This window comes from Pelodiscus sinensis, unplaced genomic scaffold (genome assembly GCF_049634645.1).
Source record: "Pelodiscus sinensis isolate JC-2024 unplaced genomic scaffold, ASM4963464v1 ctg39, whole genome shotgun sequence".
NCBI lineage: Eukaryota > Metazoa > Chordata > Testudines > Trionychidae > Pelodiscus > Pelodiscus sinensis.
Window position 1 is genome coordinate 398408 of NW_027466048.1, and position 26051 is coordinate 424458.

Consider the following 26051-nt stretch of genomic DNA (forward strand, 5'->3'; position numbering starts at 1 on the left):
CTCTTCTCTCAGGGTGTGTCTAAACTACATGGCTCCATCGACAAAGCCATGTAGATGAGGCTGATCAGCAGAGGGAAATGAAGCTGCAATTTAAATAATCGCGGCTTCATTTAAATTTAAATGGCTGCTGCGCTCTGCCAACCAGATGATGATCAGCTGTTTGTCAGCAGATCAGGCCAGTCTGGACGCTCCCCCGTCGGCATGAAAGCCCTTTGTCGACCTCCCCCTTATGCCTCGTGGGATGAGGTTTACCGGGAGGTCGACAAAGGGCTTTCATGTAGACAGGGGAGAGTCCAGACTGCCCCGATCTGCCGACAAACAGCTGATCATCAGCTTGTCGGCAGAGCGCAGCAGCCATTTAAATTTAAATGAAGCTGCAATTATTTAAATTGCAGCTTCATTTCCCTCTGCCGATCAGCCTCATCTACATGGCTCCGTTGATGGAGCCATGTAGTTTAGACACACCCTCAATGGGACAATTGAATAGCTGAAGGTCCTTAATGGTCCGTGGAACAGGCTGGCAGTGCATTGCTGGATTGTCTGTGAGTGTCCCCCAGAAGCACAGCACAAGTTGTGCAGAGCGGACAGACAGACAGACAGACATCTCCATAACCCACAGTACAAAGGTGATACACACATACAGGTGAGATCGTCCTCTTGGCAGATCATAACAGTTTTGCAGATATCGTAAGTGGCAGACCTGGCACAACCCCTGGCCTTTCTAGAACACAGACTTTCATAAAGGGTCCCCAAATTCCACAGCGTCACACAGGTGTCTGTCACTGCACCCCCCGACTTGCAACCCAAGGAAACGGACACGCAGCCCCTGATGCCCTGGGAGAACCTGGGAAGGGCAAGGAGAGGTGACATCGCTCCGTGGGGCAGAGAATGGCTCTTACTGCCCCTCCGCAACATTGTCTGGGCCACAGAAAGGCCTTGTTAGGACACGTAGCTCAGCTTCTGGACCAACAATGCCCCTGGCCAGATATCCTCTGCTGGGCACCGGCTCTGCTCCGTAAAGCGAGCTCCAGTTACCCTGACCATTATCTCAGCTCCGAGCTCCATGTGCCCAGTGAGAGCTATGGCGGGAGGACGGGAGGACGGAGGGAGGGCGGGGGGACTGGGAGGGTGAGCTGCAAGGGCTGATGGGAGATCAGACAAGGGAAGTGGGAACCCCACAGAGTCAGGGGGCCAAGTGCCATTGGAGCAGCCCCGTGACCAGGAGAGGTGGCCTCCAGGGGTGTCCCCCAGTGGCCGTGCATCGCCCCTCCCTGCGAGGGGGGAGGACTTGTCGGGGGAGGGTTGGGGTGAATGGCCGAGCTGCTCTGGACTCACCGTGTCGACGCTGAGCTCGGCCTCAGGCTTCATGAGCAGCACGCTGCGATCCACAGCGCGGACGGCGCACAGGGACCCAGGGGCAGCCTGCACCTGCAGCTGGAGCTCCGAGCCTGGCAGGGCCCGGTCCTGCGAGAAGGCCAGCTTCACCTGGCGAGGCACAGGGTGTCACGGTGGGGGAGAGAGACCCCCGGGGCAGGAGGAAAGGGGCAGGACACGAGCTACAGGCACCGAGTGTCACTCTGGCCCTAGGCCCCACTGGCCGTGGGGCTTTGGGACTCGGTGCTAGGGGTGGGGCTGGGGGATTGAGGCAGCCCAGGCTCATTCAGTGCCCCCGTGGGACAGCACATGGAGCTGCAGTTATTTACAGACACCCCAGACAGACGGCAGGGGAGGGGGAAGGGGAGAGGGGCAGAAGGACCCAGGGCAGCCAGTGACTCCCTGCTCAGGGCTCCGGTTACGGGGCAGGAGCGGTTCCCCCAAAGCCCCTCGGCCCCGAGCCCCGGGCTCACCTTGCTGGGGAGGCACTTGGCCACGCGCAGCAGGGCGCTGTCGGCAGCCATCTCTCCGTCGGGCAGCACCGTGTAACCCAGCACCTTGGCAGCCGGCGCCAGCTCAGCGCCGACGGGCAGCTCCACGGAGAAGGAGCCCTTCAGTCCTAGGGGCAGTGGGGGACAGTGGGGGGCAGTCAGGGGCAGCCAGCAGAGCCCCTCCCCCCACCCGGTCCCTGCCCAGGGTCTCCATCCCCGACACGCACCCCTCCCCCGCCACTTACCAGCCCCCTCGCCGAGCTCCAGCCCCTTGTGGAGGATCCTGGCGATGGCTCCCTTGGCCACGACCTGCGGAGGAGGAGACGGGAGTCACTGAGCTGAGGAGACGGGAGTCACTGAGCCACTGAGCACAGGGGCTGGCGAACGCCCCGACGTGGGGATGCCGCACTGGCTGGAGTCAGGGCGGGGGCAGCCTCCCCCACCACAGACTGAGCCAGCGGAGGTGGGGGTGCACGGGAGCACTCTCAGGTCCGTGTCCTGTTCCCCAGCACTCTGGGCCCGGCAGCCCCCACTTTGGGGGAAGTTTGGAACCTGAGCCCCTAGTGGGGAAGGAGGAAAAGCCCCGTCCTGATCTATCCCCCCCCAGAGTTCAAAGGAACCATTCTACTCCACACCCCTTGTCATTCAATAGGGCGGCTGGGGGCATCGCTGTGAGGGTCAAATCAGGGCAAATTGCTTAGAACCAGGCCTACGTACAGCCCAAGACTGGGGTCCTCCTCTGTAAAGCACAAAACAAGTCACACCCAGCACTTCCGCTGCCACTCTGGGAAGCAAGAAGTCTCATAAGTCCCTTAGACACTCCAGATGTGCCACCACCAGTCCCACTCCTTTCACATATCAGGGGTTATAAACCCATCACTATGGAAGGTGGGAGTTGGAGTCTCTGCTTGGCGGCAGAAACTAGCACCTCTGTAGCCATGGCTGTATCAGCTGACAATTGAGGCCTGATGGCATAATGCCTGGTGCGGGTGTGGTCAGAGGATCATGCAGCTGCCCAGTAAATATCTGTGAGTGGTACGTTGTTCAGGAAGGCCACAGAGGTTGCAGTTGTATGCAGGGAGTGTGCTCTTGGAATGGAGATGAGTGGTTCACTCCAGAGGGAGTAACAACTCACTTGACAGGAAGAGATCCACTTGGAGATGTGCTGGGTTGAAATCGGCGTGCCCTTGGGTCATTAGGTGATATCGATAAAGAGGCACGGAGATTTAGGAAAGTCACGAGTCCTGTCTGTATAGACGGCTAATGCTCTCCGTATGTCTAAGGAGTGCAACATTGCCTCTGTAGGGGATGCTTAGATTTCAGATAAAAGATGGGCAACACTATGGGCTCATGGATATGGAATGAGGTACTAATCTTTGGTATAGATGCAGAATGTGGATGTAAGGAGTACAGGATCCGTTGAAAATCTCCCCATTGTCGGCAGAACCGTGGCTACACAGCACTTTCACTTTTGAAATGGCGCATGATTGGCACAGTGCTGGAACGTGGTATGCAACTGAAGCCCCGGGATATTTAAATCCCAGGCTCATTTACACTTTAGAAGTGCTTTATTTGCATCCCTCTGCCGACAGAGGGATGCAGTCTGGAGGTAGCCCAAGGTGATAGCAACAAGGAATAACACTCTCATGATAAAGGAAGGACAGAGGGCATGTGGACACAGGTCAAATGGAGGCTGCATGAGGCAATCTAGCATCAATTTCAACTCCCTTGAGGGCGCTGGGAGCCTATGAAGAGGAGGGAGATTCACGAGATCCTGAAGGAATCTCCTCATAGTGGGATGTGCGAAGACATATGGCCCATCTATTGGTTTGTGGAAGGCTGCTATAGTTTCCAAGTGTACCTTCATGGAAGAGAGGCATAGCCCAGCGGTCTTTAGATGTAGCATAAGTCCAGGACAAAAGGAAGTGAAGTAGTATTGGGGATGAGGCAAACTTGTTGACAGCACAGGGAAAAATGCTTCCATTTCTGCAGGTTAGAAAGTCTAGTAGATGGCCTCCTACTGTAGATCTCACTTGTTCAGAGCACTGGGACTCAGGTTCATGGAACCAGAGAGAAGCCAGGCATGAAGGTGAAAGGCTCAAGGCTGAGGATGGAGTAGCTTGCTTGGTTCTGAGAGAGGAGGTTGTGGCTGTGAGAAAACTGGAGTGGTGCAGCTTTCTCCATGCGGTAGAGATATGGGAACCAGAGTTGCCTGGACCATGATGGGATGGTCAGAATAATCTGAGCCCTGTCAGTATGGATCTCGTGGAGGACCCTGGGGATAAGCGGGATTGGTGGAAGCACTTGGTCCCATCAGATTAGGAAAGCATCTGCCAAGGTGTCCTGTTCCAGACTGGCCATGGAACAGAAACGAGGGCACTTGCCATTCTGCCAGGTGGCAAAGAGATCTGTTGATGGCTGGCCTCAAAGGTGGAATACTTGTGGACTTGGCAGGGTGTAGTTCCTACTCTTGAGCGGTGGTGAAGTTGCAGCTGAGGGCATCCGTGTGACATTGTTTACCCCCAGGAGGTAAGCCACCTTCAGGGTAACTCCGTGATGAATGCTCCAATTCCACAGTCATATGGCCTCCTCACAGACGGATGGGGAACAGGTTCCCCTCTGCCTATTTCTATAAAACATGGTAGTCATGTTATCCGCAAGTACGTGGATGGCCAAGTTGGTAATGATGTTTGTGAAGTGCACACAAGCATTCCTCACTGCTCTGAGTTTGAGTAGATTGCTATGTAGCATCATTCCATGCAGCATCCATCTGTCCTGAGCAGTCTGGTGATTGAGGTGAGCCCCCCAGCCCTGTAAGGTTGCATCAGTAGTGATTTGTATTGTAGGCTCGGACTGGTGGAAGAGAACACCTGCTAAGAGATTTCCCAAGACATCCACCATTGGAGGGTGTCCGATACCTTCCTCAGGATGGTGATTAGCTTGCAGAGCGGATGGCAGGCAGCAGTGTAGACTGCTGCCAGCCAATGCTGTAGGGCATGGAAGTGAGTTGTGCGAAGTATACCATGTATGTGGTGGCTGCCATATGACCCATCAGCTGAAGGAAGGCATAAATGGTGGTGGAAGCAACTACGACCAACACAGTTTGGAGATCTTGGATGGCCAAGAACCGGAGCTATGGTAGATATGATCAGGCAGATAGAGAGTCAAGAGGATCCCCAATTAACTCTATGTTCTGAACAGGATCTAAAGTTGATTTCTGGTCATTTATTAGGAGCCTGAAGTGATAAAACGAAAGTCTGATATTTCAGACCATGTTGGCTGCCTCGGTGTCGGACCAACCTTTTATGAGGCAGTTGTCTAAGTAAGGGAATATCACTACCCCATGTTGTCGAAGGTGCACCATCATCACTGCAAGGACCTTTGAGAAAACATGGGGGGTGGATGGCAGCCCAAGGGGAGGACTCTGTATTGAAAGTGGCCATCGCCAATGGTGGAACATAAGTATTATCTGTGAGCTGGGCATATAGTGACATGAAAGTAGGTTGAGGACTGCAAGCCAGTCCCCTTCGGTCAGTGCTGGTACGATCAATGCTAATGTAACCATCTTGAAACATTGTTCGTACAGGAATTTCTTTAATTTGCAGAAGTCTAGAATAGATCTCCATCTACCTGTATGCCTCAGGAAGTCATTCAAATAAAACGACTTGATATGTGCTGGGGCCTTCTCTATTGCTCGTAAAAGAAGGAGGCTGTCAACCTCTTGTCTGAGATGGATCTCGTGCTAGGCATCCCTGAAGAAAGACAGGGAAGGGAGAGGAATAGGGGGAAGTGAAAGCAGGGAGACAGTATATCCTGTGTGGATAATCGCTAAGGCCCAGAGGTCTGATGTTATGGCATCCCAGCGTTGGAAGAAGAGACAATCTGTGGGTGAAAAAATGGTTTATTGACACTGGATTGATGCGGAGGTTGGGAAGACCCTCAACCACATCCTCAAATTTGTTTTTTGGTTACCTGAGAAGTGGAGGAGCGGGATTACGGCAGACATCTTCTCTGCAGGCGTTGTCTGGGGCAATTAACATTGTAAGAGCTCTGTTGGGGTTGATTATAATAACTGTCCCTGTTCTTATTGTAGAGTGTGTATATCTTTTGATGGTACAGCAGCGTGTACATGCCCAGGGTATGTAAAGTCTTTCTTGAGTCCTTACTACTGTTCAGGGCCTCATCCGTCTTGGCGGAAAAGAGTTTAGCCTTGTCAAAGGGAAGGTCCTCCACTTTAGTTTGGAGGTCCTTGGGCACTGCTGCTGCTTGCAGCCATAATACTCTACACATTGCGATCACCGTGGTGGTTGCCCTGGCCACTATATCAGCCACGGCAAGAAAGAACTGCAAGGCCGTACCTGCAATAGTGTCGCCCTCATGGATGATGGACCATAGAATTGGATGTTTGGAGTCTGGTAGATGCTCAAGGAGCGTGCTCAATTCTGAGTAACCGTCAAAGTTTTGATTGGCCAGGAACACTGAATAATTCATAATATGCAGTTGTAGCGAGGTGGAGGAACATACCTTTCTTCCAAAGAGGTTGAGTTTTTTGTGATCTTTGTCATAGAGTGTGGATCTGAAAAAATGGCTACTCACTCTGTGTAGTAACGATTGTTCTTCAAGATGTGTGTCCCCGTGGGTGCTCCACTGTTGGTGTCAGGCTCGTCCTGGCGCTACGGATTGGAGACTTTCAAGCAGTGATCAGACAAGTTGAGCATGCATGAGGGGAGAGTGGTGTGGTAGCGCGCGCAGCCCTCTTCCCCTCCATTTCTTCTTTGATACCCTTGTGGACTGTTATTATTGCCCAAAGAGGTGGGGAGGAAAGTGGGGAGTGGAACACCCACGGGGGACACACAAATGACCAATCATCACTGCAGAGAGTCAGCAACTTCTCTTTCTTCTTCGAGTCATGTCCCCGGGGGTGCTCCACTGTTGGTGACTGTAGCAGTGCCCAATTCGATGGACGGTTGGCTTTGATAATTGCTGCAGACTGTGGAGAGAACGTCAGTGGCTACTGCGCTATCTGTTGTGGAGCATGGTGGAATGGCATAGTGCTTTATGAAGGTGTGACTGGACGACCATGTTGTTGCTCTGTGTATTTCCTGGAGTGAGACCCATTTGAGGAAAGCAGCTGATGTGGCTATTGCTCTGATGGAATGGGCCTTTGGAGTCGTTGGGAATGCCCTGTTCTGGAGCGAGTAGCAGGTAGTAATGCATGATGTGATCAGTTTTGATATGCGCTGAGAAGATAGTGGTTTTCCCTTGGACCTTTCAGCCAGGGATACCAGCAATCTCTGGGATAGTTGAAAGGGCTGAGTTCTATCAATATAGAAGACAATTGCCCTTCTAATGTCCAAACTGTGTAATATGGCTTCTTCCCTGGGACAGTGCAGTTTTGGATCGAAGATGGGCAGGACTATTGGCTCGTTGATACGGAATTCAGAACCTACTTTGGGTAAGAAGGACGGATGTGACCACAGAATAACTTTATGCCAGTGAAAGGTCGTGCATGGATGTGAGGCCATGAGAGCTGCAAGTTCACTAACCTTCTTTGCAGACACAACTGCCAGCAGGAACAGCATTTTCATGGTGAGACAGGTAAGTGATGATGTTGCCATTGGTTCGAAGGGTGGTTTTGTGAGTGAGTGAAGGACCAAGTCTAAGTCCCACGTGGGGGGTATGGGGTGTCCAAGGTGGTGCAGGTTTTGTAGGCCCTTCCAGAATCTTTTAGAGATGGGGTGGGAAAATATGGAGAACCCATCAATGGGAGGGTGAAAGGCCATAATGTCGGCCAGGTGCACTCAGCGTGATGAAAGCCGAAAACTTTGTTGTTTCAGGTGTATAATGTATTCCAGTATTAGGTGGAGAGGTGCCATAGATGGCTGGACTCCCCTGTGTGTGTAAACTGTTGCCATTTGTACAGGTAAGTCTTGCGTGTCATTTGTTTCCTACTATGAGTTGGACATTTTTCACTCCTTGGGAGCACTGTTGCTGCGCTTCTGAGATCCAGATTGAAGAGAGATTAAAAAGACTTGGACTTTTCATCTTAGAAAAGAGGAGACTAAGGGGGATATGATAGAGGTCTATAAAATCATGACTTGTGTAGAAAAAGTGTATCAGTAAAAGTTATTTATTTATTCCCACAGTATAAGAACTAAGGGTCACCAAATGAAATCAATAGACAGCAGGTTTAAAACAAAAAAAGTTTTTTTCACGCAGAGCAGTCAACCTGTGGAACTCCTCACTAGAGAATGTTGTGAAGACTAGGACTCATGGTTCAAAAAAGAGTTAGATAGAGTCATAGAGGACCATCAATGGCTACTTGTGAGGATAGGTAGGAAGGTGTGACCGACCGGGCCGTGTCTGGGCACAGCTGAGGGCGTCCACTTAGTGCAAATTACTCAACTTCAGGGATCCTTACAGTCCCCAGATTGGTGACCTCTCCAAACAGGCCACAAACCAGTCCCACAGAGCGCTTCAGCAGCCTGCCTGAAGCCTCATGAGCAAAACCCTTCCGACACCCCAGCAATATCCGTGCCCCAGATGGCCCCAGGCCTCATACACCGGTGGGGGGTCTTAGAACCCAATCCCACCTACCCCAAACAAGTTCTGTCCGGTTCCCAGAAACCAGACACAGATCCTTGGTCAATTTACCCTCTGGACCTTACCCACAAATCATGCTGAGCCAATCCTTTAGCATCTAACATCTAAAGGTTTATTACTACAATAAAGAAAAGCATGAGAGTAAGGTTGTTGAAGAATAGTACATTACATGCATCAAATCTCCCAGGGTATGTCTACACTACCCCGCTAGTTCGAACTAGCGGGGTAATGTAGGCATACCGCACTTGCAAATGAAGCCCGGGATTTGAATTTCCCGGGCTTCATTTGCATAAGCCGGCCGGCGCCATTTTTAAATGCCGGCTTGTTCGAACCCCGTGCCGCGCGGCTACACGCGGCACGGGCTAGATAGTTCGAACTATCTAGCCCGTGCCGCGTGTAGCCACGCAGCACGGGGTTCGAACAAGCCGGCATTTAAAAATGGCGCCGGCCGGCTTATGCAAATGAAGCCCGGGAAATTCAAATCCCGGGCTTCATTTGCAAGTGCGGTATGCCTACATTACCACCCTAGTTCGAACTAGGGTGGTAGTGTAGACATACCCCCAGTTCTCGATGTAGGCTCTAGCAGAGATGTTAGTTACAGCTGCTGGTTTAAAAGTCCTTGTTGCGCATCCTAGGATCAGGATGGGTCCACAGTTCTTCCTGGCTCTTCGATCTCTGCACTGCTGCCTCTGGGATGAAGTGCTGAGCTGAAGACCAAGATGGAGTTGACCACATGGCCTATTTATCCCTCCTTCCTGGTCTCTTCTTGGCTACAGCAGGTCACCTGGCTAACGGCTTATCCCTTTGTTCCCTGCTGGTAGCACCTAGGTATGAGTCACCACTCATTCTTTAGGTGTGTCCTTGGCCCATTGAGTGCCATTGTCCCACAGGGCCTCGCTGATTAGCATGTCCACAGGCCCGGGCTCTGCCCAATGCTCAACCACTTGCAGGGAAATATTCAGTATCCACACAGATTACATATTCCTAACTATACACACAGACATTATACAATCACATGACTAGCGTACATAGGATTAGCAGACAGTGAGCTTCTATTCAACACCCCACATGTCCCCCTTTTATACCATTTTTGGGGCCAACACCCCCACCTGTGGGTGCAGCAGTGATCTGGCTGCTCCCCTCAAATTCAGTAACGTGACAGAAAGGTGTCCCTGGCTTCTGTTTGTCTGGAGGTGGGTGACAGGGGAGGGATCATGTAAGGATTACCTGTTGTGAGGATTACCGGTTGTCCCTCTGGGGCATCCGGTATTTGCCACTGTCGGCAGAGAGGGTACTGGGCTAGATGGATTTTGGACTGATCCAGTATGGCTGTTCTTATGTTCAGATAGGTACCATGCCATCAAGTATAGCCTTGTGGTTGGGGATGAAGTGTTGAGCCCTTGTTCTGGGAGAGTAGGTCCAGGTGGGTCAGAAGTGGGTAGAGAGGTCGTAGAGACAGTTGATAAAGACAGGGGAACCATGTCTGTCAAGTATCAGAGGGTAGCCGTGTTAGTCTGAATCTGCAAAAGCGACGAGGAGTCCTGTGGCACCTTATAGACTAACTGAAGTGTAGGAGCATAAGCTTTCGTGGGCAAAGACCCACTTCGTCAGATGCATCTGACGAAGTGGGTCTTTGCCCACGAAAGCTTATGCTCCTACACTTCAGTTAGTCTATAAGGTGCCACAGGACTCCTCATCGCTCATGTCTGTCAAGGTCACATTGGGGCTATTAAAATTAAAATTAGCCAGGCCCCTTCTGCCTGTATCTTCCAGAGGACTCTGGGAATGAGAGGAATAGGCAGGAAGGTGTATGATAGATGGGCCCCCAAGTGAGGAGCATGGCATCTCCCAGGGAGCTGTGTCCTATGTCCGCTCTGCAACAGTACTGGGGGCATTTGGAGTTCTGTCTGGTCACAGAAGGGTCTGTCTGCAGTACACCCCAGCATTGGAACTGCTCGCGGGTGATCTGATTGTGCAACTCCCACTTGTGTTTTGTGAGGAAGTTGCACTGAGGGTATCGGCCATAATATTCTCGTCCCCAGGTAAGCATGCTGCCGTGATGGCTATGTTGTGGCGGATACACCAATTCCAGAGCCTGACTTCCTCTGCACAGAACAACTGGGATCTCACAACCCCCTAGGGGTTGATATAAAGCACAGCAGTCATATTGTCATGAGGAGATGCACCGAAGAGCCCTGGATGTCTGGGAGGAAGTGATCGCACGTGTTGTGACCTGTGCAAAGCTCGAGCAGATTTATGTGGAGTCTGGACTCGTCTATGGACCACTTCCCTTGTATGACTACTTGTTGGAAGTGTGCTCCCCAGTGAGGCGTCCATAGTAATCTGTTTGGATGGCTGATTCGGATGGAAAGGCACCCCCCTTTGCAGAGGTAAAGGACTGGAGGGATGGCCCTGAGGGGATTTTGCATAGGACATCACCTGAAAAAGAATCCATGTTAGGATTCTTCCGGGCTCTCTGTCCTTAGCAAAGGTGCATCTGGAGAGGGCAGGAGCGAAGACCAAGATGGAGGAATCCCCACGATCCTTTTATACTCTTGCCTTTGCGGAGGAAAATCCATCGTTCTCCTGAGTGATGGTGCCTCCCAAAATGGAGCTGATCACATGATCAACTAACCTGCCCATGTCATAATTTTACATACAAAAATCACCTGTGTACATGAGCAGCACAAACAGAATCCGCATGGCATTGGCTTTCATTAGACACCTCACTTTGCTCTACATTTGGGGCAAACACACACCAGTGGGTGCAACAATGATCTGCATTTTCCTGTTAAAGTCCAATAATGTGACACTCATGCTCACACGCGATACACACACACACACATGATACACACACACACACACACTTTAGCTTCCCAGGTTGGGGCTCACCAGGAAGATGAAATCCAGGCTCTTGGACCCGCGCCGCAGGGCCTCCCTCGCCAGGACATAATCCACGTGGAGCTGCTGCACCTGGTTGCAGGGCAGCTCCCCGCCCAGCCTGCGGATCTTCAGGAAACTCCGGCTCCGGGAGTAGAAGGGCTCCACACGGTGATGGGCATCCGGGTAACGGGGAGAGACTCCGTCATGCTCCTCACTGGGACCCGCCTGCTTGAAGTGCCCCTGGGGACCGAGAGCGAGGGGGCGTGCTGGGTGCTGAGTGCCAGCACAGGATAGGGATAATGCAGGGCAGGGCTGGCGCTGATTCTGCTGGCTGATCTCAGCGCCCTGCATATGTAACAGGAGCCTAGAGAACCCAGTGCTTCCAATGGGGCAGCCCTGAGCTGTAGGGCCCCAGGCTGGGGGTCTTTGGTGGGTGCGGGTGCCCAGAGCAGCCCGAAGGGGGCGACCTTCCTAACTAAACTGCACCACACATGGTCATGAGAAGAGAAGTGGCAGCACTAGGATGCCGTTTGCACCACCCCTCTGATGGCTTTGATGCTGGGTCCTGCCCCTTCCCCACCCACCTCTGCCCTGGCTCTTCAGCCTGCAGGCTCTCTGGGTAGGGATGGTTTATACTCTGGGTGTGTGCAGCACCTAGCACCTCAGGGCCCAAACTTGGCTCTCCTTAGACACTTCCATAGTAACTACTATGAGCCACAGAACAACAACAACAGCCTGCAGGGCAGGGGCCCCACTGGGCTCAGAGGCCCATTGTTTACCCGCAGATCGACTGTCCCAGTCCAGCCGGAGGTGTCCAGCGCGAAGGAGGCTCTGCCAGACTCATCCGTCAGGAAGGTCTGGTTCTCACGAATGTCTCCAGAGCTAACAAACAGCCACAGAGTCTCATTCTTCAGTGCGGAGCCGTCTGCCGCCTCCAGGAGCATCTGAGCCAGGAGATAAAGGGAGAGACATGAAACTCTGGGGACAGTACCAGGCAGTGGGGTCAGGACCAGGGAGAGCTGGGGTGGGGGTGGGGCAGGACTGGAACAGCGGGGAGGAATGGAGATGGGGCTGTGGAGAGCTGGGGTGGGTGTGTGGCAGGAACAGTACAGCAGGGGCCGCTGGAGGTCGGGATTGGGGAGAGCTGGGGTGGGTGTGGGGCAGGACTGGAACAGCAGGGCGCTGGGGTGAGCACGTGTGTTGCCAGGGATCCCATTACCTGGCCAGTGCAGGGGATCCCAGCCCTGTAGGCAGCGTCAGCTTCCTCAAAGGTCACCGTGGCGATTTCAGACACGATGTTGATGTGGCAGCTCCTGGTCGCATTGATCACCACCCCTAGCAGGAGAGGGAGGCCGATGGGAGACGGGGCCGGGAGCCACCCCCCAATTCAGGCTGAATCCCGGATTTCTCTCCATACCGATCTGTGCAGCCATTTCTACCCCGCTAGCCGAGGGCTGCAGGGGCCATTGGGGGAGAATTGGGGGTGGGGGGTTAAATGAGGCAGGGATGGATTTTCCAGGAAGCCAAGCCCGTGTCTGCCAGGGAGCAGCTGGAGCAACTGGTCCATCCAGAGGCCAGAGAGCATTGACCCGGGACATGCTCTCCCCCCCCCCCCTCCGGAGAGAGTCCCCTGCCTGTGTGTGTCTGGTGACAGGGCACAGGAGCCCTGCATCCCACCTCCTGTGCTGCCAGACCCAAGCATGGGCCCAGCTCAGGGGCCCGTCACTGGCAATAGCTGGGGCTGGACACGTCCGGGGAAGGGGCTGTGCCCTGCTGTGCCTTGGCAGGGAAACTGTCCAGACCCCGGCTGGGGGCAGGGCTGGGGAGAAGCTCATTGTATCAGCCAGTGTTAAAGATGGGCCCAGAACCCGGCTCTGAGCCCCCCAAGCTGTGGGGAGTTCAGGGCTGGGCCCAGATCTCAGCTCACATGAGGGCTCCAGCACCCACCACAAACACTGCCCCGGGCCCATCTCTAAAGGGCTGGCCTAGCACTGGCCCTGTCACTGTGCAGGAAGACCCCTCTGCCTCTGGGCTCCCTGCTCCAGGTGCCTGTGCACAGGTCTGCTTGGGTTCAGGCCCACCTGTCCACTCCTCCTCAAGAGAGGCCATGGCCTCCAGGTTCATCCGGTAGCCAGAGCGGGTCAGGTGGAAGGGAGCCGTCCCCACCTCCCAGGAAAGGCAGCCGTCGCTCTCAGTCTGCAGGGAGAGAAGCGCAGCCCGTTAGCAGCAGCCCGGCCCCAGGCCCCGCAGGGTCAGCCAGCAGGTCTCTAATCGGGCTGGGCCGGGGGAGCACTGGGAAGGGAGACTCACAGAGAAGATGCCAGCTCATGCCCAGGGGGTCTCAGCTGAAACTGAAAATACTCCCTGGCAGGAGCTAGTCTCCTGGGGTCTTAGTGCTGGGCCAACAAGTCACAGAGCCCTTGGTAGGTGGGGCTCCGCTCTGCGCCCTGGGAAGGGGAGTGGTGCTAGTGGCAGTGCACCATTTCCAATTTTGTTAGGGGGACCAACTTGAACCATGATGGGGCTACTTAGGTACCTGAAAATGTCAGTTTTCTGGCAAATAATTTAGCAATTAGCTATCAGCAGACTTGTATCTAATCTAGTCTGCATTTTAGAGTTTGTTTGTCCGCTTGCCTAATTGATCAAGAACTCCTTCTAAATGGAGCTTCAGGGGGTAGCCGAGTTAGTCTGTTACAGAAAAAAAACCCAGCAAGCAAATGGTCTGGTAGCACTTTATAGACTAACAAAACATTACTCATTGAGGAGTAACGTTACTTCGAACCAAGGGCTTTGGTTTACATTAATGCGTCCCAGCACGCACTTCCTGGTTCGAATCAGCTGTGATTCAAACTAGCTCACCGGCGAGATCATGCTAATGGAGCGCGGGATATTTAAATCCCGGCTTCATTAGCTACTTCGTTCGTCTGCATTTTCATCCCTAGTCTGAACCCTTAGTGAGCAGCAAACAGGGGGGTTTGCCTGGGAGTTCACAGTGGGGGCAGCCCCACAGTGGTTGGTGTTTTTCTTTTTTTTTGGTCTTTTCTTTTTTCTCTCTAACTTCTCCTCTTCAGGCTTCCAGGGGCAATAAAAACAACCTCGGAGGAGTCTCTCAGAAGAAGACAGGATGCAGAGTGAAAGATCAGCTGGTGTGACCTGCACAGCATGTTCCACTCCTGTCTTCCTCCCTGAAGGCAGAAGTGATTTCATCTGTACAAAGTGCATGTTGGTCTCCATATTGGAAGAGAAAATTAAAGGACTAGAGGCCCAAGTATCAACCCTGCATTCCATCAAGGAAGATGAAGGGATGGGGGCTCCGTGACCACCACTCTCAAGAGAAGAAGGGTGGGGGTAGTCGGAGTCATCCATCTGCCATTCAGACCTGGAATCTCGAGAAGTGTGCTGCTTACCAGGAGCTAGAATTCAGGATGTGATCAAGAGACTTCCCAAACTGATCAAACCTTCAGATCTCTGCCCCTTCCTACTTCTCCATGTGGGAACTAACGATACGGCCAGGAATGATCTTGAGCGGGTCACTGCAAATGACGTAGCACCGGGAAGAAGGATCAAGGAGTTTGAGGTGCAAGTTGTGTTCTCATCCATCCTCCCTGTTGAAGGAAAAGGTCCAGGGAGGGATCGTCGAATCGTGGAAGTGAAGAAAGAGTTACTCACCTTGCTTCTTCTAGATGGGTCCCCGTGGGTGCTCCACTCTGGGTGCTGGTGCGTCCTCGCGCCGGCGACCGGAGACTTTTTCTAGCAGTTTCTGCCGTGCTGCGCAGGCGCCGTAGCACCCTCTAGTGCCGTTGGAATTGTTGGATGCCTGCACGACATGGCTCTTCCGTTCCTTCTCTACTTGCTAGAGTACAAGTCTCCAAAGCAGGGGAATGAGGGAGGGTAGTGGAGCACCCACGGGGACCCATCTCGAAGAAGCACCGTTACTGCACCAAGGTGAGTAACTCTTTCTTCTCCTTCGAGTGGTTCCCGTGGGTGATCCACTCTGGGGGTACATCTAAACTACATGCCTCCGTCGATGGAGGCATGTAGATTAGACAGATCGGCAGAGGGAAATGAAGCCGCGATTAAAATAATCGTGGCTTCATTTAAATTTAAATGGCTGCCCCCCTCTGCCGATCAGCTTTATGTCGGCAGATCGGGGCAGTCTGGACGCGCCGCGTTGACAAAGAAGCCTTTCTTGATCGGCACAGGTAAACCTGGTTTCACGAGGCATACCTGTGCCGATCAAGAAAGGCTTCTTTGTCGACGCGGCGCGTCCAGACTGCCCCGATCTGCCGACAAACAGCTGATCGGCAGAGCGGGGCAGCCATTTAAATTTAAATGAAGCCGCAATTATTTTAATCGCGGCTTCATTTCCCTCTGCCGATCTGTCTAATCTACATTCCTCCGTCGACAGAGGCATGTAGTCTAGACACACCCTGGGTGACTACAGAGCAGCTGTCGGCTCGCAGAGGTGGGTTTGGAGTAGTAGTGACTGTGGACAAGACTGCGTGTCCCACCGCCATGGACGAAGCTATAGAAGAAGAGAGTGCATAATGCCGTGCAAAAGTGTGGTCGGATGACCAAGTGGGGGCGTTACAGATATCTTGGAGTGGAACATTCTGAAGGAAGACGGTTGCGGAAGCCACTGCTCTGGTGGAGTGAACTGTGATGTTGTTCGGTAAGTGTTTGTCGTACAAGGTATAACAAGTTCGAATGCAAGAAGTAATCCAATTTGAGATTCTCTAAGACGAGATCGCTTGTCCCCTAGATTTATTGGCATAGGAGATGAAAAGCCTAGGTGAGGCCCGCCATGGCTTTGTGCGGTCGACATAAAACGCCAGAGTGCGTCGAATGTCTAAGTGTGCCATGCTGCCTGGATTGGGTTGGCATGAGGCTTTGGAAAGAAGGCGGGTAAGTACATGGGTTCATTCACATGAAAGGGTGAAGGTACTTTGGGGAGAAACTTCGGGTGGTTTCGAAGTATTACTCTGTCCTTTGTAAATACAGTATAAGGTGGGTCCGCCATCAAGGCTGCCAATTCACTCACTCTCCTACTGGAGGTAATTGCGACAAGAAAGGATACTTTCATGGATAAGAGAGACCAAGAACAGGTAGCCATCTGCTCGAATGGTGGCTTTGTCAAACTTTTTAGAACGTGATTCAAATCCCAGACAGAAACAGGAGGACGGACCGACGGGAATGTGTTTTGTAAGTCTTTAAAGAAGCGTTTGGTCAATGGATTAGCAAGGAAGGACATGCCATCCGTAGGGTGATGGAACGCCACTATAGCGGAAGCATGGACCTTGACACTGCTGAGTGTGAGGCCAGATTGCTTGAGGGATAACAGATAGTCCAGCAAAGTAGGTATAGAGGCTGACTGTGGAGGAGTTGCATGTAGTCGACTATAGCAGTGGGCAAATCGCTTCCACTGGTATGAGTAAGCCCTTCTGGTAGAATGCCTCCTACTGTTAATCAGTATGTCCTTCACCTGTTCCGAACAGGTAATCTCGGCATCCTGGAGCCATGAAGGAGCCAGGCATGAAGGTGAAGCTTGTGAAGGTCCGGGTGGAGAGTCCTGCCGTGATTCTGGGACAGGAGATCGTGGTGGAAAGGGAAGGGATACGGGTCTGTCAGCATCAACTTGAGAAGGTAGGAGTACCATATCTGTCTGGGCCATGCAGGAGCCACTAAAATGACCCACGCCTGGTCTGTCCTTATTTTGTTGAGGACTCTGTCCTTATTTTGTTGAGTGGGAAGGGAGGAAACGCATAGAGGAGAGGGGCGTTCCATGTGATGGAAAATGCGACTCCGAGGGAATGTCTTCCCTGGGCTCCTCTGGAGAAATACTGATGACATTTCCTGTTGTTCCTCGTGGCGAAGAGGTCTATGTCTGGCTGGCCCCACCGAAAGAATAGTAGAGTCAGGGCGTGCCTGTCGAGCTCCCACTCGTGCTGATCTTGGAATGAACGACTTAGAGCATCCGCTGTGACGTTGAGGATACCTAGGAGGTAAACGGCCAATGGGGTGACTTGGTGTATGAGACACCAATTCCAAAACTTGACTGCCTCCGAGCAGAGGGACGGGGATCGAGCCCCCCCTTGTCGGTTTACGTAGTACATGCAGGTAGTGTTGTCTGTCATGATGGTAATGGACTTGTGCATTATCTACTGTTTGAAGTGTTGGCATGAGTATCTGACTGCACGTAATTCGAGGAGGTTGATATGGGAGGTTTGCTCCGTGAAAGACCATTTCCCTTGGGCTGTGATGTTTCCTAGATGGGCCCCCCAACCCATAAGGGAGACGTCTGTTACAACTGTGAGTATGGGAGGAGGACGCTGAAAAGGAACGCCCTGCAGCATGTTATGTGGAATTGTCCACCAAAGCAAGGAACTGTGGTTACGTGGTGGGATAGCAACGAGCTTGGAGAGTTGGTCTCTGGAGGGATTGTAAACCGTTGCGAGCCACGACTGAAGTGCTCTCATGTGGAGCCTGGCCAAGATGATGACATAGGTCATGGAGGCCATATGCCCAAGGATCTTGAGACAGTGTCTGACCGTCACGGTTGGAGTTGATTACACTGACGAGATCAATTCCCGAATGGTGGCAAACCTGTGGTCGGGGAGCGTAGCTCTCGCCGTAGTTGTGTCAACGAGAGGGCCTATAAACTCTAGCCTCTGAGTTGGGAGTAAGGTGGATTTTGTATAGTTTATGTGAAAACCGAGGCTGAGTAGAAGGGCTACTGTGTTGTCCATCATGGTTTTGGTTTCGTGGAAAGAGGCACCCTTTATAAGGCAGTCGTCCAGGTACGGGAATATTATGGTCCCTCGTCGGCGCAGTGATGCCATTACCACTGCTAAGGTCTTTGAAAAAACTCTCGGGGCAGTTGATAGGCTGAATGGAAGTACCCGGTATTGGTAGTGTTGATCGACTACCGTAAACCGTAAGAAACGTCTGTGGGCTGGATGAATCATAATGTGAAAGTAGGCATCCTGGAGGTCGAGAGCTGATAGCCAATCTCCTTGATCAAGAGCGGGGATGATTGTTGCTAGAGTAATCATCTTGAAGTGGTGGTATGCCACGTGCTTGTTGAGGTATCTGAGGTCTAAGATGGGACGCCATCCTCCCGTCTTTTTCTGGGTTAAGAAGTAGGTTGAATAAAAACCCCGGCCGTGGAATTGAGGAGGTATTTGTTCTACTGTGCCGAGTTGGAGAAGACATGACACCTCCTGTGGGAGAACTGCCTTGTGAGATGGGTCCCTGAAAATGGACAGGGTAGGAGGGTGGGTGGGAGGGATGGAGATAAATGGGATCGAATAACCGAACTGGATCAGTTCCAAAACCCACTTGTCCGAAGTGATGAGAGACCATTGGTGGAAAAAGATCCGGAGGGGTTGATGGAACTGAACGGTGTCGGTTGGCGATAATGGTGGATTGGCTATGCGGCTCTTGACCTGACCTTCAAACCTGCTGTTTGGTTGCTGGTGGGTGGGTTGTGATGCATTGTTGGTGCTGTCTTTGGGGTCTACGCCTCTGTGGTCTTTGTCTCGGGTGGAAGTCGGTTCTGGGTTGCTGCTTGAAGGTGTCTCTCTGGCGTTGGTATGGCTGATATCTTGTTCTCTTGAACGGGGGAGTGTACATTCCCAGACTTCTGAGAGTCGTGCGAGAGTCCTTCATTGAGTGGAGTACTTCATCCGTCTTTGCAGCAAACAGGTTGGCTCGATAGAAAGGTAGATCCTCAACCTTTTGCTGCAGATCCCTTGGTACGCCTGATGCCTGTAGCCAGGATGCTCTGCGGAGGACCACCACAGAGGCTGTCACGCGAGCGGCAGTGTCCGCTACGTCCATGGAGGACTGTAGGGCCGTACGAGCGATGTTATGACCCTCTTGCATGATGTTAAGCAAGGTTGGCCTTTTGTGCTCTGGTAGTTGTTGGAGCAGATCCTGTAATTTCGAGTAGTTGGAATGATCGTAGTCTGCTAGCATAGCTGTGTAATTCGCAACTCTCAAGAGTAACGTGGCTGATGAATAGACTTTACGCCCCATCATATCCACTTTTTTATGGTCTTTATCCTGTGGGGTGGACCTGAGATTGGGTTGTTTGCCCTCGTGTCGAACCGAATCCACCACCAGGGAATTCGGGGGTGGGTGCGTAAAGAGAAAGTCCATATTTTTTGGCGCAATAAAATATTTACGATCTACCCTTTTGTTTGTTGGGGTGATGGATGCTGGAGTTTGCCAGATGTTATCGGCCGGATCCATAATAGCCTCGTCCATGATGAGAGCTAATCTGGAGGTAGTTGTAGGTTGTAGTGTGTGGAGAAGGAAATATTGTTTCTCCTGCACCTCCTGGAGATCTCTTTGTTGAACTACAGCCACCCTTTTAAAAAGGTCTTGAAATTTCCTAATATCATCCCCAGATGGTGGAGCTTCTGGTGTGACCGCTTCGTCAGGCGATGAGGACAAGAAGTTAGGCGGCGATCTAGTTTCTCCCTCTGAAAGTGAGTCGTGTGCTACCAAGGGGGTCGGGGAGTTTGGCTCGGTGACAGAAAGCACCTCAGTGGCGGCAGGAGTATCAGGAGGAGGAGGTCTAGAAATGGTTGAAGGCGCTCGATGGTGGTCCTTTTTCTAACGTCGCTCCCAGGGTTGCCATGGGTTGGCGTATGGTAGTGGTGGGTAGGCATATTGTTGGGCATACCATGGGTGTGGAGGAGGAGGGTATGCATACTGAACCATCGCAGGCTGCCAAGAGGGAGATCTATACTCTGGACTAGAGTGCTGGGAGGAGAATCTGCTCCTTGAATCAGTGCCAATCTCGCTGGGGGATCGAGAGATGACCGAAGAGTGACGGGACCTCCTTGAATGGATGGAAGAACCAGGAGAAGGCGGTGCCGAGGATGTACAGCTCCAGGTCCGAGATCAGTGCCGTTCGTGCCTCGCAGTCGGTGCTGCACAGTGCGGCGTAGGCGGCGCCGGGGTCAGTCCCAACGGTGGCGGGGATGACGGTGCCGGGGGCCGCTCAGGTGCCGAAGTGCCAGGCGGTGGCATGTCGGTGCGGTGCTTCTTCGGCACCGGGCCCAGCGCCGGCCTCCCATGGTGTTTTGGCCGATCTGTGTGGCCGCCTGTCGGTGCGGTTGGCACTGAGGGAGTCTCCAGTGCCGAACCAGTTGGTGCCGTCGATACCAGTGACGGCTCAGGGTGACTTCTCTTGTGCGGTGCCGATGGTTTAGGCAGCGCTATTCCTGAAGTTCCTGGCCTGGGCTCGGTGGTAACCCGTGCGGCCAACAGCGCCAAGGGCCGTGATGGGCTCGGGGTTGAACCCCATTTTGAGGTCGCGGCCCCAGAGTGGGTAGAGGGAGGATTTTTCTCCATACCCTTACTTGGCTGAGTTGATGTTGAGGCTGTAGGAGAGTCCTGCGGGGATGGGCGAAGAGACTTCTCATAGAGCAAGGTCTTCAGTCTGTTTGCTCGGTCTCTTCGTGCCCGCGCCGTTAATTTTGAGCAGTGGGGGCACTTTTGAGTTTGATGCGCCTCCCCTAGGCACTTAATGCATTTGGAATGCCCGTCTGAGGCTGGCATAGCATCCCGACATGACTCACACCTCTTGAAGCCTGGGGAACCGGGCATGAGGAGTCAGGGAAAAGCGGCAAGCGCAACAAGGAAACTTTTTTTTTTTAAACTGACGGGAGGAGAGGAGGGCTAAAAAACTTGGAGTATGAGGAAACTATAGGTTAAACACGGATTTTTCATCTATTTTTTAAACAGGGATAGGAGAAGCGTTGGCTCCATCTGCTGCCGAGGACGGTAGAGAAGGAACTGAGGAGCCGCGCTGCGCAGGCGCCCAACAATTCTAATGGCACTAGAGGGTGCTACGGCGCCTGCGCGGCACGGCAGAAACTGCTAGAAAAAGTCTCCGGTCGCCGGCGCAAGGACACACCAGCACCCAGAGTGCAGCACCCACGGGGACCACTTGAAGGAGAATGCATGGTTGCACAGGTGGTGTGGGAGCATCCCCCTCAAACCTGAATGTGGTCCATGATCTCCACCCTGGACCAGGAAACCACCCACGTTCTCCTGATCCTGGCAGGCTCCTGGGAGCTGCCAGACTATTCCTGGGGATCAGTGGAGGGCTGGCTGCCAGTGGCTTGCTGGCTCATGTTTTGGGGCCACTGGGTCAGGAGCAGTGACTGCTGGTTCTGGGCTGGCAGGCTTGGAGCTGGCACAGGCACTGTTGCCAGAGTCAACCCCTTTAAGGGCGCCAGGGAGGGGGGAGGGAGAGAAGTGTTCTTGGTTGAGGCTGGAGTGGCCACCAGGGCACCCTGGGAAGGCTGGAGGCCCCCTATTTCGATATAAGTGTCTACACAGCACTTATTTCAAAATAGCTATTTACCAAATGAGATTTACCAAATTCAAAATAAGTACTCCGCTATTTTGATTTAATTTCGAAATAGCGGTTTGGCTGCATAGACACTAGGAAAGTTATTTCAAAATAACTTTGCTGTGTAGACATACCCAAAAAGAAAGCTCACAAGAAGTGGAAACTTGGATAGACGACTAGGGAGGAGTACAAATATATTGCTTGAGCATACAGGGGTGTCATCAAGAAGGCCAACTCGCAATTGGAATTGCAGCTAGCAAGGGATGTGAAGGGTAATAAGAAAGGTTTCTACAGGCATGTTAGCAATAAGAAGGTGATCAGGGAGGACGTGGGACCCTTAATGGATGAGGGAGGTAATCCAGTGACAGATGATGTGGGAAAAGGTGAAGTACCTTTTTACCTCAGTCTTGTCAAACGAGGTCAGCTCCCAGATTACTGCACTAAGCAACACAGTATGGGAAGGAGGTGGGCAGCCCTCAGTGGAGAAAGAACAGGTTAGGAACTATTTAGAAAAGTTGGACATACACAAATCCATGGGACTGGGATCTAATGTATTCGATGCTGCTGAGGGAGTTGACTGATGTGACTGCAAAGCCATTGGCTGTTATTTTTGAAAATTCATGGCCAACAGGGGAGGTTCCAGATGATTGGAAAAGTTCAAATTAAGTGCCTATTGTTATGAAAGGGAAGAACTACATACCATCCAGGGAACTACAGACCAATCAGCCTCACTTCAGTCCCTGGAAAAATCATGGAGGGGACACACAAGGAATCCATTTTGAAGCACTTGGAAGAGGGGAAAGTGATCAGGAATAGTCAACATGGATTCACCAAGGGCAAGTCGTGCCTGACCAGCCTGATTACCTTCCGTGACGAGGTCACTGGCTCTGAGGACATGGGGAAAGAGGAGGACGTGATTTGCCTTGACTTTAGCAAAGCTTTTGATACTATCTCCCACAGTATTATTGCTTGCAAGTTAAGGATGTCTGAATTGGATAAATGGACTGTCAGGTAGATAGAAAGCTGGCTAGATTGTCGGGCCCAGCTGGTAGTGATTAAAGGCTTGATGTCTGGTTGGTGATCAGTATCAAGCGGAGTGCCCCAAGGGTCAGTTCTAGGGCCAGTTTTGTTCAACATCTTTATTAATGACCTGGATGAGGGGATGGATTGCACCCTCGGCAAGTCTGCAGATGACACTAAGCTAGAGGGAGAGGTAGATAGGTTGGAGGGTAGGGATGGGGTCCACAGTGACCTAGACAAGTTGGAGGATTGGGCCAAAAGAAATCTAATGAGGTTCAACAAGGACAAGCACAGAGTCCTGCACTTGGGACTGTAACAATATGTTTTCTCTGTAGCCATATTAGAAGGCCTGTAACCAAGTTTTACAGCTAATGGCCTTCTATTATGAAGTCACATACTCACACTGCATCTAAATTGCATTAAAATAATGTCGTACCTGGCTGCTAAGGAGATCCTGTCCTAACGGCTCCCATTGTCACCAGATAAAGAAACAGATCTCAAGATGGGTAGAGAAATCTTAGCTTACCGGCATTTCATCTGGCAAGAAACTGTTTATCCATAGTTGAGAGTGTGGAATCCTCATTCTATGATTATTGCCCTCAATTTCCTATTGTTTGTCTGTATGATCTCTGTCTGGTTTGTAACTGGTTCTGTCTGCTGTATAATTAATTTTGCTAGGTGTAAATCAACTAAGGTGGTGGTGCATGACTGGTTAGGTAATTCTGTTACAATAGCTTATGATTGGTTATTAAAATTATACTAAAATAATTGGTTGAAGTATAGCTAAGCAGGACTCAAGTTTCACTATATAAACTGGGGTCCAAGGAGACCAGGAGAGAAAAAAGGAAAGAGGAAGGGAAAGAAGAAAGGAACAGCAAGCAGAAGGAGTGAAGACCTGGAAGAACCGCCTGACCAGAGCTGCCAGGACTCCTCTGCACGACCATGATGTGCAGCAGTTAGGATCCCAAAAAACTAACCTTGCCTGGCCAAGAAGGGAAGCCTGCCTGCCTTTTCCAGTTACAGACTAACTCAGCTACCCCTCTGAAGCTTTTGGCTAAGCAGCAGTTTGGCAGGAAAAGATCTGGGGATGAGTCAAGAATGTGCCCTTGTAGTTGAAGAGGCCAATGGCATATTAGGGTGCATTAGGGGGAGCATTGCCAGAAGATCTAGAGAAATGATTATTCCCCTTTATTTCACCCTTGTAAGGCCACATCTGGAGTTTTTCATCCAATTCTGGGTCCCCCATTGCAGACAGGATGTTGATGCATTGGAGAAACACCAGCAGAGGGAAACAAAATTGATTATGGGGCTGGAGAATATGACTTACAAGGAGAAGCTAAGGGATTTGGACTTGTTTAGTCTGAAGAAGAATGACGGGGAGCTTGATAGCAGCCTTCAACTCCCTGAAAGGGGGTTCCTAAGAGCGTGGAGAGAGGTTGTTCTCAGTAGTGATGGATGGCAGAACAAGGAAAAATTATTTCCCTAGGAGAGTGGGGAAGCACTGGGCTGGGTTCCCTAGAGAGGTGGTGGAATCTCCATCCCTAGAGGTTTTTAAGTTCTGGCTTGACAAAGTTGATATTTTAGTTGGGATTGGTCTGCTCTGGGAGGGGACTTGACTGCTTAAGGCTCTTCCAGCCCTAGGATTCTAGGATTTTATGAAAGCTAAACAGAAAAGAGACTCACCAAAGCAAGTACAGTCCTCAAAATTAACATAACTGAGCAAATGTTGACAGATACAAATGCTTACTTATCTCCCCTCTGCACACTCCTGCCTTTTCCCACACACACCTGCCCCCGCCTGCCTTTCACCCCCCATGCCTCTGCCTGCCTTTCACCCCCACACCCACGCCTACCTTTCCCCCACCTGCCTTTCACCCCCCTACACCCTCACATACATCTGCCGTTCTCCCCACATACACAGGTAGCAGTAAGCCACTGCATCCCAGCCTGGAACACTGATAAGAGACTGGCTGAGGGTGGGGCTCTGGATAGTGTGGGCCTGCACTGTATGGCCACAGAGCACCAGGGTCCAGCTCTGTGCCCTTCCACCCCCAGCCTCTCCTCCAATGCCCTGCCCTAAGACCCCTCCACCCCCTCTCCTAACTCCTGCACTCCACCTCCTTCCCTGAAGCAGCCTCCTCTTCTCTGAGCCTCCCACCCTGCTGCCCTGACTTTTGCATGCCCCACATCCCCACCCCCTGCCCTGAGTCCGCCACAGCCATCCCACAGTTACATTTCGCACAGGTACTGCCCTATTGCCCCCAACCCCGGCACTGAGAGGTGGGTTGCGATAGGACAGGGCCTGTAATAATTCACCCCTGCGCACATCACTGCCTGTAACCAAAGGAGAATGCCTGCACCACACCAGAGAGTTTCCATTTCATTTGCATGAGGACTCAAGGGTTAGACTCAGCTCTGCAGGGCCAGCCACCAGCTTCAATTCAGCACGAAGGGAACTGCCTGCTGAAATACGGGCTGCACTTTATGGGGCTTCATGGTTTTCTGTCCTTCGGAGCAGCCTGTTACGTGCCTGCGGCATCAGTCCCTGTTTGCAGGAGCGACGAGGAAGCCATTCTAAGCTGACACGCAGGGAGGGGCCTGTCCTCCCCCGGTGTAAATCCAAATCGTTCCCTGGCTTTGTGGCTGCTGTGAACCAGCGGAGGGGCTGTACCTAACTGTCAGACCCCAGGAAGTTGTTACAATCCCCTGGACATGCACCATTTTGCTCGTTCCTATGGTAACAGTTGAAACTCGATAAAGAAGTTATTCACCCTGTGCAGTAACAACTGTTCTCCGAGGTGCGTGTCCCTGCGGGTGCGCCACTGTCGGTGACGCAGCGTCCTGGTGCTGGAGATCGGAGCTTTCCTTACAGTTGTCAGTTGGGCCATGCATGCACAAAAGGCACCTGGTGCCATTGGCACCTCGTGAGCATGGCCTGACCCTCCCCTTCAGTTCCTTGTCTGTCCCGAGTAGCCAAGACTCTGAGCAGGGAGGCTAGTGGAGCAGCCGCAGGGACACACATCTTGAAGAACAGCTGTTACTGCACAGAGTAACTTCCTCTTCTTCTTTGGGTGATGCCTCTGTGGTGCTCCACTATGGGTGACTACAAAGCAGAACTCAGCCTGGATGGTGGGGCTCGGAGTCACTGCCTGGTGGATGAGATCAGGACAGCTGTAGCCACTGCTGTGCCAGCTGTCAGCTGAGGCATAATGATGTAATGCCTGGCAAAGGTGTGGTCAGATGACCAAGTCTCTGCCCAGTAAATATCCTTAAGGGCCACATTGTCCAAAAAAAATCATAGAAGTTGCAGT

General features: G+C 52.1%; 1 protein-coding gene across 1 annotated transcript in view; it reads right to left on the reverse strand.

The window, feature by feature from the left end:
• Positions 1 to 26051, reverse strand: part of LOC102462598 (alpha-2-macroglobulin-like protein 1) — a 91965-nt gene that overhangs the window by 51275 nt on the left and 14639 nt on the right. The window contains exons 9-15 of the mRNA XM_075918666.1: positions 13433 to 13547; positions 12571 to 12686; positions 12131 to 12295; positions 11361 to 11591; positions 2111 to 2174; positions 1848 to 1993; positions 1336 to 1485 (exon numbers count right to left, since the gene is read on the reverse strand). Coding sequence (XP_075774781.1) covers positions 1336 to 1485; positions 1848 to 1993; positions 2111 to 2174; positions 11361 to 11591; positions 12131 to 12295; positions 12571 to 12686; positions 13433 to 13547 — 987 coding nt within the window. The remainder of the gene's footprint in view (positions 1 to 1335; positions 1486 to 1847; positions 1994 to 2110; positions 2175 to 11360; positions 11592 to 12130; positions 12296 to 12570; positions 12687 to 13432; positions 13548 to 26051) is intronic.